Genomic DNA, 16012 nt, shown 5'->3' on the forward strand with positions numbered 1-16012 from the left:
AACTAACATTATGTGTAAAGCGACGCAATATAAACTGTAGCCTAACCTATGCAATTTATTATCCCATCTGTTATGACATGTACAACAATGTTTTTCACATTTCACATTTGCGACGGAATGTTTTGACTGAGCGTGTTAACATAAAATAATAATAATATTGTCATCATCGCAAACTGTTGAGTAAGGGGGTCAGTCGTGTTTGTGACGGAATGTTTTGACTGAGCGTGTTAACATAAAATAATAATAATATTGTCATCATCGCAAACTGTTGAGTAAGGGGGTCAGTCGTGTTTGTGACGCACAGACAGGCTTGTAGCCTATTTTTCTTAGGCCTCACTTTTAACGACAGTAGGTTGTGAGTGTATGTTGACAAAAAATAACCATGCAATTAAAATAGTCAACTTAAAACTTTGCTATAAAATATTATTAATTTATAGCACAAAACCATAACCAGTACACTGTAAACCCCAACAGGTTCAATGAACTCAAAATATTTGATGAAACTGATTACCTCAAAATATGTAGCTATGTTAAAAAATATTTTAAGTAATTTCTACTTAAAATGAGACTTTTTTTAATGCTCAAAATCTTTAAGGACAAGGATAAAATTAAAAAGAATAATGTGAGAAATAGATGTTTTAAGTTATCGTTACATTAGTCAGACAAGCTCTTAAGACTCCAAATCTTTGAGAAAATGAACAAACAAACATTTTAACAAAATTGACACTGGAAATGGAGTTGATGTTTTTAAGTTATCACTCCTAATAATATATTCATGTTATCACCAATACTCATTCAGTTTCTCAAACCTTAACACTGTCACTTCAGTCTCTTATATTTTTAAGTTGACTTCACTCTATTGAAACACATTTTTTGACTGTTTAGGTTTACTATTTACCTCAAAATCAAAAATATTTTATTTGTATGATTCAAATAAAAAACTACTCAAAAGACAATTTCAATGCAGATTCCATTTATTTAAGAATTCCATTAGAATTCTAACAACAACATCCCCAGCAATGTGGTTAATACAGAAAATCAAATAAAGGTAATAATACTCAAATAACAAAATAATAGGCCAACATAAATAAAAGCGAAAAGCTCCATTGCTTGCTTGAGTATTAACATGCTGGCAGTACCAACCATGAGATTTGGAAAACAGACTGCTTACTCATCCATCATCAGCAATTTATTTTTAAGGCTAAGCAGCAGTCTAGGAGGTAACCACTTCAGGTCTTCCAAACCCATTATAATTTTTTGAATGAACTTAAATGTGTAGGACAATTGCTTTGGATAATCGAGATGAAGTGCACAAATTAAGCCAAATAGCAAAATTAACGTCTCTGTCAACTCTGCTATATCACACAACAATATCTCCGTCAAGAACTATAAAATGGATAGCAGGACCAAACTTCACAAGGGAGTCTGTATCACCCGAGACAGTGAGAATAGCTACAGCTGCATCCGAGAAGTCTGGCAGGTCAATTTCTTCTGCCTGAAGAACATGACAGTAATTAGTTAATGAGTAGAGTAGTCAATGAAAAACACTACATGTGTATTTAATATAATATGAAATACCAGTGAATGAAAAGTTCAGGTAAAATTCCCAAATATGTCATTCTTGGTGAATTACTGTAGTATGATTTAATTGCTATTCTGGTGGCTAGGAAGATGGTTGTGGTTGTTGTCTTTTGGCTGAAAGGTAGTATCAGAGAGTGCTGAATAGAAATAGAGATATATAGAGAAGACAAAGTAAAAAAAGAAGAAAGAGTGAAAGAGGACACACAATTTAATCAAAAACTTACATTCCAGGTCTTAAAGAAATCCATCTTCCCACAGGAAGATGGGAAGGGCCTGCAGAGTAATTTTCCTTCTGCTGTTGACATTGACGTCTTCCTAGAAAGAAAAATATTATAAACAGTATTATTTCACTTTTTTGCACAAAAGTCAGTCAGGCAGTCTCTTCATCTCTCTCTGTATAGGCAGGTCTATCAGAGTCAGCAAAACTGGAATTGACGTTAATATAAGACATATGCTATTGCTGCAGGGTTATTCTTCAACTATGGTACTCTTTGACCTGGTATTTTTCAGAAAATGTAACATCTTTCAGTAAAAATCTTTTTGCATGGTTTAATTGTCTACTCTTTCTATAAACTTGCCCTAATAGTGGCTGTAAAGATTTCAATAATAATATATATTTTTGACATTTTATTCCAAAAGTCTGTCATTTCCAGTATTTATACTGTCATTTCCAGTATAAGTATATAAGTATATATACTCTTTTGATCCCATGAGGGAAATTTGGTCTCTGCATTAGGGATGCACCGAATCCAGGATTCGGTTTCGGATTCGGCCGAATATAATGGATTTTTTGATGGGGTTCGGTTTCTGCCGAACCTTATAATTTTTCCCCACCGAACCGAACCCTACGCTTACACTATGCGCGCTACGCTGGTCGACGTCATGACGCCGCCGTTGATTATAGGAAGGTGTTTACGTAGGTGGCCCGTTCGAATGCAGTACAGGCTGTGTGAGTGAGAAAGTGAAAATGGAACTCGTGAGCAGAAAAAGTGTTGTTTGGCAGTACTTTCAGTCCAAAGAAGGTGATTCTAGTCGAGCTACATGTTCAATTTGCAATGCCGATTTGTCTTGTGGTGGTAAGGACCCTAAACAGTACACAACATCGCCGCTGTTAGAACATTTGCGTATGAAACATTCGAAAGAATACGAGTTATGCATGAAGGAATCTACAGACAGCAGCCAAAATGCAGCAACTTCAGGTACGGCAAAGGAAGGACAGTCACAGCTAAAAACGTGTGTTAACCAGACGACCATCACCAGCTTTCACGACCATCACAAAATCCCCTCCAGACCCTTTTTTGCTGAAAAAATCATCCCTGAAATGCACGAGTCCATCACTTCCCGCATACAAGCACACGTTACCGAAGCACAGGCTTTTGCATTTACATGTGACATATGGACTTGTGAGTACACTACACAGTCCTACATCAGTATGACCTCACATTGGATTGATGATGATTTTCAACGCACACATGCTATTCTTCGATGTGAAGCATTCAATGGTAGGCACACCGCATTAAAGAATGCGGAAAGCCATGTCTGAGGCAGGGATTCCAAGTGCTGGCTGTTTTGCACACACGCTCCAATTGTGCATCCACGACAGTCTTTTGTCACAACAAAGTGTCTCTGACATGATCGCACTGGCCAGGAAAACTGTTGGTCACTTTAGGCACTCCTCAAGTGCTAAATCAAGGCTTTCTGCTCTACAGCAGGAGTTGGGGCTGCCAAATCACCATTTAATTCAGGACGTGACAACTCGATGGAATTCGACATATCTTATGTTCGATTGTTTAATAGAACAAAAACGTGCCATAAACATCTACGTGTCCGAGACAGATGGGATGCAACATATTCATGCACAGAGGTGGACTCTGATGGAGGATGTTCTCAAGGTGCTCAGACCATTCGAGGAGTTGACTCGAGAAATAAGCGCAGAAAATGCGTGTATATCCACTGTCCTGCCAGCTGTGATGATGTTGAAGCGCTATATCCACAACGAAACAGACGGTCATGGAATCAAGCAGATGAGAACCCGCTTACTGAAATCTCTGCAGGATAGGTTTGAGGGAAGCGAGCAGAATAGCCACTTAGTTGTGGCAACAAGTCTGGATCCCAGATACAAGGCGAAATTTTGGGTGAGTGACACAGAACAGTGCCATTCAAAATTGCTTGTGCAGGAGGCTGTATCCCGTTTGCGTGAATCAGATCAAGACGCATCTGCTAGGCCTACAGCAACTGAACAGCCTGAGGAACATGGCCCGACACCTCGCACTAAACGACACTGTTCAGGAATATGGAGCGGCTGGGATGATCTCTACTGCAGCAATACCGAGCCAGTCACATCAGGTGCCGACGCGGAGATAAGTGCGTTTTTTGGGCGAACCCCTCATTGCCCTCAGAGAAAATCCTCTCCAGTGGTGGAAAATCGTGTATTTTATATTGTGTGTGTGTGAAAGCGGTTAACGTTAACGGCAGTGCTTCGTAACATTACCTGACTCATCCTATGCTGTCATCACTGCTCAGTCGGGCTGATGCATGGACTGGTGCATGGTCTGCTCTTGGACCACCATATTCAGTTTATTAATTTGCCGTGAATTATTACACAAAATGTTCATTAAATTACGAAGAAGTATTCCTAGGTTAATGATTGATATGAATCATACAGTATGAAGGCTACAGTAGCCTAGCTAATGTTAACTAGCACTGCTAGCAGCATTTATTAACGTTACCAACCTCCCTGCTTAACTCACCACAACTTTGTAGGTCTTGTCCCTCATGCTGGCCCTTACAAAACCCACAAACTGACTCTCGGACACACAACAGTCAATAATGTGACCCGATTTAAAGTGGCTTTCACCCCTTTGGACACTCACTAAAACATAATATATTTAATACCTGTGTTGCAGCATGTAGGCTAATGTTAGCTGTATTATGTAATGACATCCGGCATCGGCTGTGGGCGGGACTGTGCAGCTCTATTGCTTGCAGCTTCCCTGTCTACATCCGGGTGCGCAGCAATCCTTGCAAACAATTAGTCTTAGGCCTACGATGTCAAAGTGTATCAATTTACAACTGCCACAATCGATCGTAGACTAGTTCATTCACCATTCATTGGGATTTCCGATTTTTTTTATTGGTTTATGTTGGTTTGTGTAGGTTATGAGGTTATTTGCCATGTTGATATGAACCTAACCAGTGAAGTTGCACGTCTTTATTACGTCAGACGTCATTTCAATCCACTCTTGAAAGAAATGAGTTTGGGGGTCAGTTCTACTCATATACTAAGAGCTAATCTTGTCAAAATAATCAATAACTGGAAAACTAGTTGAGTGACCTTACAACTTTTGTGGTGCCTGAACAATATGGCAGCTTTGAGTACAGCTCTGCAATTTTATTGAGTTTAGAACACTGTTGGGGAATACAGTGTAGGCCTACCAGAACCTCGCATATTAGCGTCATGATTTGTGTGCGTCTATTTGGCAAGGCCACTAGCTGTCATGGATGCGTTGTTGCTAAAGGAAGGCAGGTGTCAAAAGGGCGGCTATTGGAAACGGGGGAGAACTAACAAGCCATGGTGTAAAGAAATTAAAGTGCCAGGGGTTTGCTTTTGCGCGGTTCGCTGCAAGAAAATTGTTTATGGATGCAATAGGAAAACGTTTTAGCACGCCACCAATCAGAAGACCGCCATAAGGTTAACGTTTGTGCACTTCAGGACATCTTCCCTACCTGGTGCAACTAGCCACCACGACAGAGGTAGGCTACGTTTATATGGCTGACTGTTTTTACGTTTAGAAAGTAGGCTACGCATGTTCTTTCATAGCGCAAGACGACTTGTCCCTTACCATATCGCAACCTCTTGTCAACCTTATACAATCTGTTGCTGAAGACAAAAGCGCCCTCTCCAGATTGTCGTTATCAAATGTGCAGACCTCCTGCATGAGCACACACAGTATTGCTGCTCATTGGAAAACTGAGTTGTCTGTAAAACTCAAAATTACCATGTTTTCATTAAATGTAGATGAGGCAACAAATGGAAATATGAACAATATCTAGAATGTTCTGATTCGTTACTTTGATGAGGAAATGGGAAGTCTTGCAAACTTGATTTTATAGATTTTACTTGGTGTTGAATTGCATATTAACAAGAAAAAAATCTCCTCTTTAAACACTTTTGGCCTGAAGTAATTAAATAAGAGTGTAATTTAAAGCCTTTCTACAATATTGCTGCAGTAGAAAAGAACAGCAATGGCTAATCAGCAATGGTCAGGGATGGTACTAAAATATATTTTTGTTCATCAGGAAAACTCATATGTCAATCAAGAACACTCTCAATTTGCCTTATTCACATGGCGGCCATTGGAGGCTAAAACGAGGCTACAGGGTACACAAACCATAGGATTGTTATGTTCTATGCATTCACCTGTAGGTGGCATTAATTATATAGGAAGTGTACCCTGTAGCCTTGTTTTGGTTTAAACAATGGCCGCCGTGTGAATAAGGCGAATACTCCCTTTACTTTGCTGTTTGCATCTTTTTGTACATTAAAAACCAATAGGTCGCGACCGCAAAAGGGGTGCTATCTCTATAGGTAGATATGAACAACGTATGACTTATGGCCTGAAAAAAGTTCAGTCAAACGATTTTTTTTCACTTTAATCCCTGGGTTTTAATGGGTTTTGGACTGAACTAAGACCGGAATTTTGATATTTTTTGGTGTTTTGTTTTCTGGACTGAAGTGCACAGCCTTATATAGTGGCAAATTCCGAAACTGAAACTCAGTCCCAAACCACTCAATAGAGTGATTGACTAGATAATGTCAGAAAATGTAGCATGTGTGTTTACAGTGGTGGTGGAGTATCAAAGCAGTGCCGATCCAAATCTGGGAGGTCCCGGAGCGTGCTCCAGATTGCTCTGGCCCAAATTAAGCCCTGCCAGATCCTGTTTTGTCTAAAGCGACTTACAATTACACCAATAAGCATTACATTAACATTAAAATTAACTGTTTTAAAGTAAACTTCAAGTTCATTGTCACATCAATCCCTGCTGTATACATCAGGTTGCAACATATCAAATGTTGAAAATTACAAATAATATTCTATTTCATGGAAAATATACGTTAATTTTGAATTTGATACCAGTAACATGTTTCAAAAAAAGTTGGGATGGGGGTAACAAAATGCTGGAAAAGTTGTGTAATGATAAAGAAAACAAAAAAAGGAATGTTTCACAACTAATTAGGGTAACTGGCAACATGATTGGGTATGAAAAAGAGAATCCCAGAGAGGCAGAGTCTCTTAGAAATAAAGATGTAGGGGTATTCATCACTCTGTGTAAACCTGTGTGGACAAATTATAAAAAAATGTCGGTAACACTTTACTTGACGGGTGAGTTCATAACACATTCATAGCAGCTGTCATAAACTGCACATAAAGCATTCATTACTGTTTCATGAGACATGACTCAACATTCATACCAAACCTTTCAAGAATGTGGAAGACAGAACAACGGCAACTTGTCAAAATAAAAGTCTAACAATCGCAAAACAGCATTGCCGTTTTCGTTCCAAACCTCTTACCTGATCACGTCACATCTGAGTCAATGGGCTACTCCAGTGAACAAACGACAGAACATGGTCAAGCAAATCATGTCCAACAGTTCCAGGTTACACAAATATGCATCAGCTGAATGTAGGCTTAGTTCACCTCCCAGTGTTAAACTCAGTGATTACAAATACTTGACATTCAATGTAGACTTCATAAGATATTCATGAAATATTTACAAAGGCTGCAGAGATTAAATTAATGGTATCCAGGTTAACAAATACGATGTTGGACTTTTATTTTGAAGTTGTCGTCGTTCTGTCATTTCTGGCACATTTCATGAAAGGTTTGGTATGAATGTTGAGTCATGTCTCATGAAACAGTCATGAATTCTTTATGTGCAGTTTATGACAGCTGCTATAAATGTGTTATGAACTCACCCGTCAAGTAAAGTGTTACCAAAATGTCATTGTAATGCTTTTTTTTACATTACATTACATTACATTTAGCAGACACTTCTTGACCAAAGTGACTTACATATGTCAGCTATATTACAAGGGATCACATTGTCCCCCGAGCAACTTGGGGTTAAGTGCCTTGCTCAAGGGCACAACGGTGGAAGCCGGGAATTGAACCGACAACTTTCAGGCTACTGCACACTAGCCCAGCTCCTTAACCACTACACTATCACCGCCCCTGGTTCTTAACATGACATTGTGAAGTATTTGGGGAGTTCATCATCTACAGTACATAATATCAAATATTCAGAGAATCCAAAGAAATCTTTGCAAACTAGGGATAGAGCTGAAAAACAATATTGGATGGCTGTGGTCTTTTGGACCTCAGATGGCACTGCATTAAAACCAGACCTGATTCTGTAAAGAAAATCATTGTATGGGCTCAGGAAATCCTCTGATAACCACTGTCTATGCGCACAGTTTGATACTCAATTCAGAAATGCTAGTGTAAACTTTACCATGCAACAACCAAAATTGTATTTAGACGTGATACAGAAAAAAACACCTTCTTGTCTGGGCCTGAGCTGGTTTAAAATGGACTGAGGTAACATGGAAAACGGTCCTGTGGTTAGACCGATTTGCAATTATTTTTGGAAATCATGGAATGAAATTTTCATTTTCAATATCTGATATGTTATCTATGTCCTTTTGCTGCTAAATATGGGTTTACAAGACTTGTATTTTATCATATTCCTTTTCATTTGCATTTTACACAATGTTCCAACTTTTTCTGATTTGGGGTTGTACTAACGCTGAGCAGCAGGTTGTAGTCCTGGCACCTTGATGTCAGGGTTGACACCTCTGCTCTGTAGGCAGACTCTTCTCCAACCATGATGCAGCTGGTTATGGTGGTGTCATCAGCAAACTTGATGGAGATATGTGGGGCCTTGCGGTCTTGAGTGAACAGTGTGCACAGCGGAGGCTTAGCACACATTCCTGGGGGGCACCAGCACTGAATGTTAGAGTGGAGGAGGTGATATTACCCAACTGCACCACCTGTAGTCTGTCAATTCAGGTGTCGGAGCTTCATGATGAGCGTGGATGGCACTATGGTGTTAAAAACAGAGGTGTTGTAGGTGATGAACAGCATCTGTACATAGCCATTTTTCTGATAGAGGTGAGAGTGAACAGTCTCCAGACTGAAAGTCATAATGATATGAAATAATGTTAAGTCATGTGACCTCCAAAAAATCCATGAGACTGTTATAACAACTGACAAGTGCCACATCACTTGAATATTACAGATATTAGAAGATATTGTAGGTGGTCAAGTCCTGTGCTATCTTTGCTCCCAAAACAGATGATCGCCAGGGGAAAGAATGCCTCAGAATTGTTTCCAGCCGTGGTGAAGAATGTGGCTTGTAAAAACATTGAAGTAAGTTTTGACTTGAGGTTGTTAAATACTCAACAATCAATAATCAGCCTTAATGTTCAAATGCAATACTTTCTTCTGTGTTTACAGGTGAAGAAGCTTGTGTATGTTTACCTTGTGCGTTACGCTGAGGAACAGCAGGATCTAGCTCTGCTCTCCATCTCCACGTTCCAGCGCGGGTTAAAGGTTACCTATGGATTACCTATGGACAGATATGAAAAAAAGAATATGGAGCAGCATTTTGCTGAATTATGATGCACTCTTAGTTTTGCATTGTTAGTGTTAGTGTTAGTCTCTGACTGAATGATAATACTACATTGGTCATTGGTCAAATCATATTTGAATCACTGATTCCATTCTTTAAAACAACCAGTCCACCTACAGGTTCTTTTTTTTACATACTTGCCTTGTTATCAAGTAATTTACCATTTTTGAGAATCATTTTGTGCAATGTACACAAGTCTTTAAACAACTGATAACTCATACACCAGGTAGTTTAAAGCTTTGACCTGTGGACATGACACATGTATTGAAGAATGAGTTATACATATTAAGTAAAAGTAATGTAAAAAAATGAGTGAACATAATGTTGTGTTAAGTATTCTCTTATGTTTTTAAGCATTCACTACACATATTCCATTTTGTATTCGATTGCACTTTATATATAGACCCTTTTAACTGCATAAACAAATGAAAAAGCACAGAAAACAACACTGAGCTAATGCTAACTTGGAGGATAAAAAAACAAGTTTTAAAGTCAACATTTTGTAGAGCATTACCCTGAGGTCTGATTCATTTCCATTTCAAAGTGTCTGTGTTGGTTTTGAAATGTGTCAACCGGAAACCCTTTAAGAACAGATTGAAAGGTTTTATAGACAGTGGTGGTACTAACTCATTGATTTGCCATCCTCTTATTATCTTTGAGCTGCTGTCACAAATAAGGGAAGAGAGTTTAAAAAGTATGTCTGAAGGTTTTTGTAGTAATTTGAGTTTGTATCTTTGTTTTCTTAGGACCCTAACCAGCTGATTCGAGCAAGTGCGCTACGGGTACTCTCCAGTATCAGAGTCACTATTATAGTGCCAATCATGATGCTTGCCATCAAAGAAGCTGCATCGGATATGTCTCCTTATGTCCGTAAAACTGCTGCTCATGCCATCCCAAAACTGTACAGGTACTAATAGCATTTCCTCAGGGTGTCATGGATGGAGCATTGTTTGTTTTGTTTTATGTAATGTGTTTAATGCTTTCTGGGTATCTTATTAGTTTGGACCCTGAACAGAAGGACCAATTGATAGAGGTTATAGAGAAGCTTCTTGCTGATAAAACTACGGTAAGCCACATTTCAACAATTTAGGGCATAATAAAATAGGTGGTAGATGTATGGAAAGAATGCATTGCTCAGAAACTGAGCTTGTTTTATGGAAACATTTCAGACAACATTTAATCAACACTGCATTATGGTTATATAGTGGTCAAAAAACAAATAACGAATATAGCTTTTTAAATGTAAGACTTAAAATGTGTTTAACATCTGTCTTTACAGCTTGTTGCTGGAAGTGTTGTCATGGCCTTTGAGGAGGTTTGTCCGGAGCGCATTGACTTAATCCATAAAAACTACCGTAAATTGTGCAACCTACTGATTGATGTGGAGGAATGGGGTCAGGTGGTCATCATCAACATGCTTACCCGATACGCTAGGACTCAATTCCTTAACCCCAACATTAATGTAAGTATGTTGATACTGGTAGAGAAAATCTTGTTTTTGTCATTATGACCGATCCTGACATGCTGTCATCACCAGAAAAAGCCAAATATATTCAAATGATATGCAGCTGAGCGATTTGTGCCTGTACTACTAGTACTAAAGTGGGACAGACATGGGTCAATGACGTGACATGCAGATTTCTGTGTCCGAGTCCATTACTTTGGTTTCAAATCATTTGAAATTATTCATAACAAGCATCATTTTATTCTATAAAACCTATATACCGTATTTTCCGGACTATAAGTCACACTTTTTTTTAATAGTTTGGCTGGTCCTGCGACTTATAGTCAGGTGCAACTTATATAAAAAAAATATATAATTGTACATGTTTTTTAAATGTTAATTCATATTAACTAACATGAACCCTACATGAAACATTACCGTCTACAGCCCCGAGAGAGTGTTCTCAAATGCACAAGTTCTGCGCACTTCAGTCTGAGATTAGTGCTTGCACTATGCCTGAAACACATATGCATGCCTAAATCCTCAAATTATGGCTGGGATTATAGCGGGGCCTCAAATTCAGACAAATAAAGGCCGTAATAATTGCCTACACTGTTTCGATTTAACTCATAAAAGAGCTCTTCTTAATATTTTATATTGTCGGTTGGTTTAATATTGTTGCCAATGAAAAGTCGTCCTACACCATGGGTCTCCAACACGTCGCTCTCAAGCTACCAGTTGCTTGCCGCCCCCTTCTGAGCTTGCTAGAGGCTGAAGCAGTAGCCTTTAAACACAATTGCTGCTGTGAGGCATTCCAGCCTACAAATTTTATAAAAAAGTAAATCATGCATAATAATAATAAAAAAAAGTAAAATTTAGGCTATCGTAGACCTATTTGGCTATACGCAATAAGGTTTCCATTACAGCACAGCACACGTTCCATGAATGAATGAATGAAAGTGGATGCGTTGTCTCGCAATAAGCGGATGGAAATCTTGACACTCTTTTAACTACATGAAACTTAATAGTGAACCATCAAATAACCCACAGATTTCAGTGGCCATCAGTCCCAACATTTAACAATATATATATATAAATATATATATATACAATTGAGTTCATAAGTTTATGAACCCATGCTAAAGTTGACTAAAAAGAGGAATAAAACATCATCTTTTGGAAATTGACCTTAATGCCTTAAGTAAAAAAATTAGGAAATATCCAACCTTTAAGGACACCAATTTTCTTTGTGAATGAATAATGTATCGTAAATAAATAAATGTTCTCCCTTAAAATACAGGGGGCATAAGTATTCACACCCCTATGTTAAATTCCGATAGAGGCAGGCAGATTTTTATTTTTAAAGGCTAGTTATTTCATGGATCCAGGGTACTATACGGTACATCCTGACAAAGTTCCCTTGGCCTTTGGAATTAAAATAACCCCACATCATCACATACCCTTCACCATACCTAGAGATTGGCATGGTTTTATTTCAGTTAGCCTGTTAGCTGTTTGATTTGCATTGAGAGATGATCTTATGGAAAGTACCCCATGCCAATCTCTAGGTATAGTAAAGGGTATGTGAAGATGTGGGGCTATTTTAATTCCAAAGGCCATAGGAACTTTATCAGGATGCATAGTATCCTGGATCCGTGAAATAACTGGCCTTTAAAAATAAAACACTTAGAACGTTGAAACACTTAGAACATTTACAATACTTTGATTTGTCTATAGACAACCTCACCACACTACCACAGAAGTGTCATTCTATTTTGAACATTGTCAGTGTTGAAAAATAGAGTTCGTTTTTGATGTGTGACTGTGCCCCTTGCACTTGCATTGTAAGACGACTGTCTTGCTCAAAACTGCACCAATTAATGTAATTACTGTATGGTCTCAAGCAACTGTTTGAACCTGTTAGCTTCTAGAAATAGACCCTAGATTGCTTTTGCTCTGGACATTCCTTTAATTGCTGAAAGTCATCGGGCAAAGTCTTGAGAAAGTGCTTTTCTGTTGTGGACTTTTCTATTGTGTTAAGTGTGTGTGTATGGGTGTGCCTGTGTGTGTGTGTGTGTGTGTGTGTGTGTGTGTGTGTGTGTGTGTGTGTGTGTGTGTGTGTGTGTGTGTTTGTATGTGTTATTGTTTTATAATATTGCCATAGGAGTCTCTTCTGGAGGAAGGGGGGGAGAAGGCTTTCTATGGTTCTGAGGAGGATGAAGAAGCAAAGGAGGAGAATACTGAAGCGTCCACAGTGGCCAAAAGAAAACCCTATGTCATGGATCCTGACCACAGACTTTTACTGAGAAACACTAAACCTCTCCTACAAAGTCGGAATGCAGCTGTAGGTTGTTTGTAACAATTGCTACCACTGTAAGAAACATAATGAATATACAAATACATAATATGTCACGACACAATAATGTGTTCCTTTTCCCCTTCTCTTTTATTTTGCTCAGGTTGTAATGGCAGTTGCCCAGCTCTACTTCCACCTTGCCCCAAAAGCAGAGGTTGGTGTTATCGCAAAAGCTCTTGTTCGGCTTATGAGAAGCCACAGGTTAGTTATACAGCCGCATATAAAGAACTTTTGGCTTTGTAGGCAAACTGCTGAAGGTCCAGGAACCAGATGTATCAACACACTTAAGTTATGCTAAGCAGTTTTCTATGCATAAAATGGTATTGTGAAATAGATACTTCCTAGGGAAACAGGTGTACCTCTGCACATGGACTTGAAGTGATGTGCACATAATATTTGTAATTTGTAAACTGGTGTGTCAATCACTCTGTTCTTGCACATGTAACTGAACTGTCAACATAGCTATTGCTAGTAATTATGAGAAATTACCACCTGTTCACTTCAGGGTACACAGTATGTGGGTTGTTTAACAATCAGGGTAAGCTCTTTCTTTCTCAAGGCCTAAAATTAAACTTTCTTGAAATATCATTATTGTAGCAGACAGGGTTCACCACAATGTTGCTCTGTCTCAAGGGAGCTGATCCTCTTTGGAGTGTAACTCTCCCTAGTAAATTGCTCTTATCACGGTTTTGATGGGACCTTCATGCTCCTCCTAGTAGCCTAGTAGCCTGCTCAGTTTTCTGTCCATCGTTATTTGTTTTTTATTTAATGTGTTGAAGTGGTGTAGTTTCTTTTTCCAATTGTTAAGGTATGCCTAATTTTAGTTATTAGTAGCAACATATAAAACAGTTATCCAACATAATAGCCTATTTTGAGGTACACAGACATGTATGCGGAAACAATATGGTGGCCAATCTTAAAATGGGTTATATATGTTTAATTGTATCTGGTACTATCTATTTCTTTACAGTGAAGTCCAGTATGTTGTCTTGCAAAATGTGGCCACCATGACCATCAAAAGAAGGGTAAGAATTCACTAGTTCCACATAGTCTGATGACAGCTAAAAGGACAGATACACTTTCAGGACCAACTATAAGCGTACCGTAGCATAGACATTAAGTGCCCCTTTCTGTAAGATCCACAGAGACATTCAAGAATATTGTTAATTTTATACAGATTGTACTATTTTGACTGAGAACTTACAGAGTTGCAGCCTCATCAAAATTGCCAAAAAATGTCCTCTGTATAAGTGTAGCCAAATTTCATCAATCATGTACAGCACATTTTAAAAGAGCAGGTTCAAATTTGTCCAGGCTTTATTGGGCAGCAGTCAGAGTCTCTCAAAATGTTGTTTTGAAATTAGCCACAGTATACATTTCAAACCTCTCTAACCATGCTCTCCTATGAAAATGTGACAGAGCTGTAATTAAGATGCATTGAGATATCTGAAGGTGAAGTTGTGACATCCCATTGTCTTCGAATTTAACCTCCAGGATATGTGGTTAATGAATTGAATCCACAACCACTTGACCTAGCAGGATTTGATGATCTCTGATGTTTTTTTATTGGTCTGATTGTTCCTGTAGGGGATGTTTGAACCATACCTGAAGAGCTTCTATATACGCTCCACAGACCCAACACAGATCAAAGTCCTTAAGGTACACCAATAGTAGTCTACAGTCCTTTTCATTGTAGTATTAGTCCTGCACCATAGTGTAGCATATTCACCCACTAAAAGATATTTCATTGTCTTCACAGCTTGAGGTTTTAACTAATTTGGCAAATGAGACCAATATTTCAACAATCCTTAGAGAATTTCAGGTAAATACATGACTTCACACTAATTGAAGATATTAAATTCATGCACACAAAAAAATCTACTCGCTTTAAATATGTTTTTCTGTTTGGGATATAGACGTACATTAAAAGTATGGACAAAGATTTTGTTGCTGCCACAATCCAAGCCATTGGTCGCTGTGCCACAAATATCGGCGAGGTCCGGGATACATGTTTGAATGGATTAGTCCAGTTACTCTCCAACCGCGATGGTTAGTGCACCTGTTGTAGTAAATGGGTATTAAATCTATGATGCCACCACATGTTGAAATCACAAAAAAAGCCCTAACATCTGATGTGTGACATTTCAGAGCTGGTAGTGGCTGAATCAGTGGTGGTGATAAAGAAACTCTTACAGATGCAACCGGAGCAGCATAGTGAGATTATTAAGCATATGGCTAAACTCACAGACAACATTCAGGTAAGGTTGTCCAACCTGTTTTGTCATAGACCTGTGCTTCCCATCAGACTGCTGCAGCAGATGTTTTCCTCTCTCTAGGTCCCAATGGCACGCGCTAGCATTCTGTGGCTAATTGGAGAGTACTGTGAGCATGTGCCCAAGATTGCTCCTGATGTCCTAAGGAAGATGGCTAAGACATTCACTAATGAGGAAGACATTGTCAAGCTACAGATAATCAATCTGGCAGCCAAACTCTACCTTACGAACTCAAAACAAGTGAGATATTCACATTCCTGTTATTTTATGAAATATATTCATACAGATGTTAATGATAATAATAATAATTATTATAATAATAATAATAATAATAATAATAACTAGAAAATGTTATTTCAAGGAAATTACCAGTGCATGAAAATATAAACATACTGTATATTAACATAAAATGCAAAACAAACTTTTATTTGGAAACAGTTGGAAGGAGTCATAGTTGATAACAACTGACAGTTGAAATGGCTGAACAGTTAAATAGTTGAGTAGTTTAAGTAATTAAATTATTTAATAGTGAATTATTTTGAATTTATTTTGAAACAGTTGTGTCGTTATTATGTTTTTTTATTAATATCTCAAAAAGTATAAAGTTTACAAAAGTGAAAAATACATTCCTCAAGTGTCCTTTTCAGGACCTATTTTACAAAG

At 38.2% G+C, this 16012-nt stretch overlaps 1 protein-coding gene across 7 annotated transcripts in view; it reads left to right on the plus strand.

Annotated features, from left to right (window-relative positions):
- Positions 1 to 16012, plus strand: part of LOC125303549 (AP-3 complex subunit beta-2) — a 63311-nt gene that overhangs the window by 17441 nt on the left and 29858 nt on the right. For 6 of the 7 annotated variants that reach the window (XM_048257348.1, XM_048257351.1, XM_048257350.1 and 3 more), the window contains exons 3-15: positions 8940 to 9014; positions 9102 to 9197; positions 10023 to 10183; positions 10276 to 10342; positions 10556 to 10738; positions 12885 to 13064; positions 13180 to 13277; positions 14047 to 14101; positions 14664 to 14735; positions 14836 to 14898; positions 14993 to 15125; positions 15225 to 15334; positions 15413 to 15589. In XM_048257348.1, coding sequence (XP_048113305.1) covers positions 8940 to 9014; positions 9102 to 9197; positions 10023 to 10183; positions 10276 to 10342; positions 10556 to 10738; positions 12885 to 13064; positions 13180 to 13277; positions 14047 to 14101; positions 14664 to 14735; positions 14836 to 14898; positions 14993 to 15125; positions 15225 to 15334; positions 15413 to 15589 — 1470 coding nt within the window. The remainder of the gene's footprint in view (positions 1 to 8939; positions 9015 to 9101; positions 9198 to 10022; positions 10184 to 10275; positions 10343 to 10555; positions 10739 to 12884; positions 13065 to 13179; positions 13278 to 14046; positions 14102 to 14663; positions 14736 to 14835; positions 14899 to 14992; positions 15126 to 15224; positions 15335 to 15412; positions 15590 to 16012) is intronic. The other variant, XM_048257349.1, reaches the window with a different exon arrangement.

Source organism: Alosa alosa, chromosome 11 (assembly GCF_017589495.1).
Source record: "Alosa alosa isolate M-15738 ecotype Scorff River chromosome 11, AALO_Geno_1.1, whole genome shotgun sequence".
Taxonomy (NCBI): Eukaryota; Metazoa; Chordata; class Actinopteri; order Clupeiformes; family Clupeidae; genus Alosa; species Alosa alosa.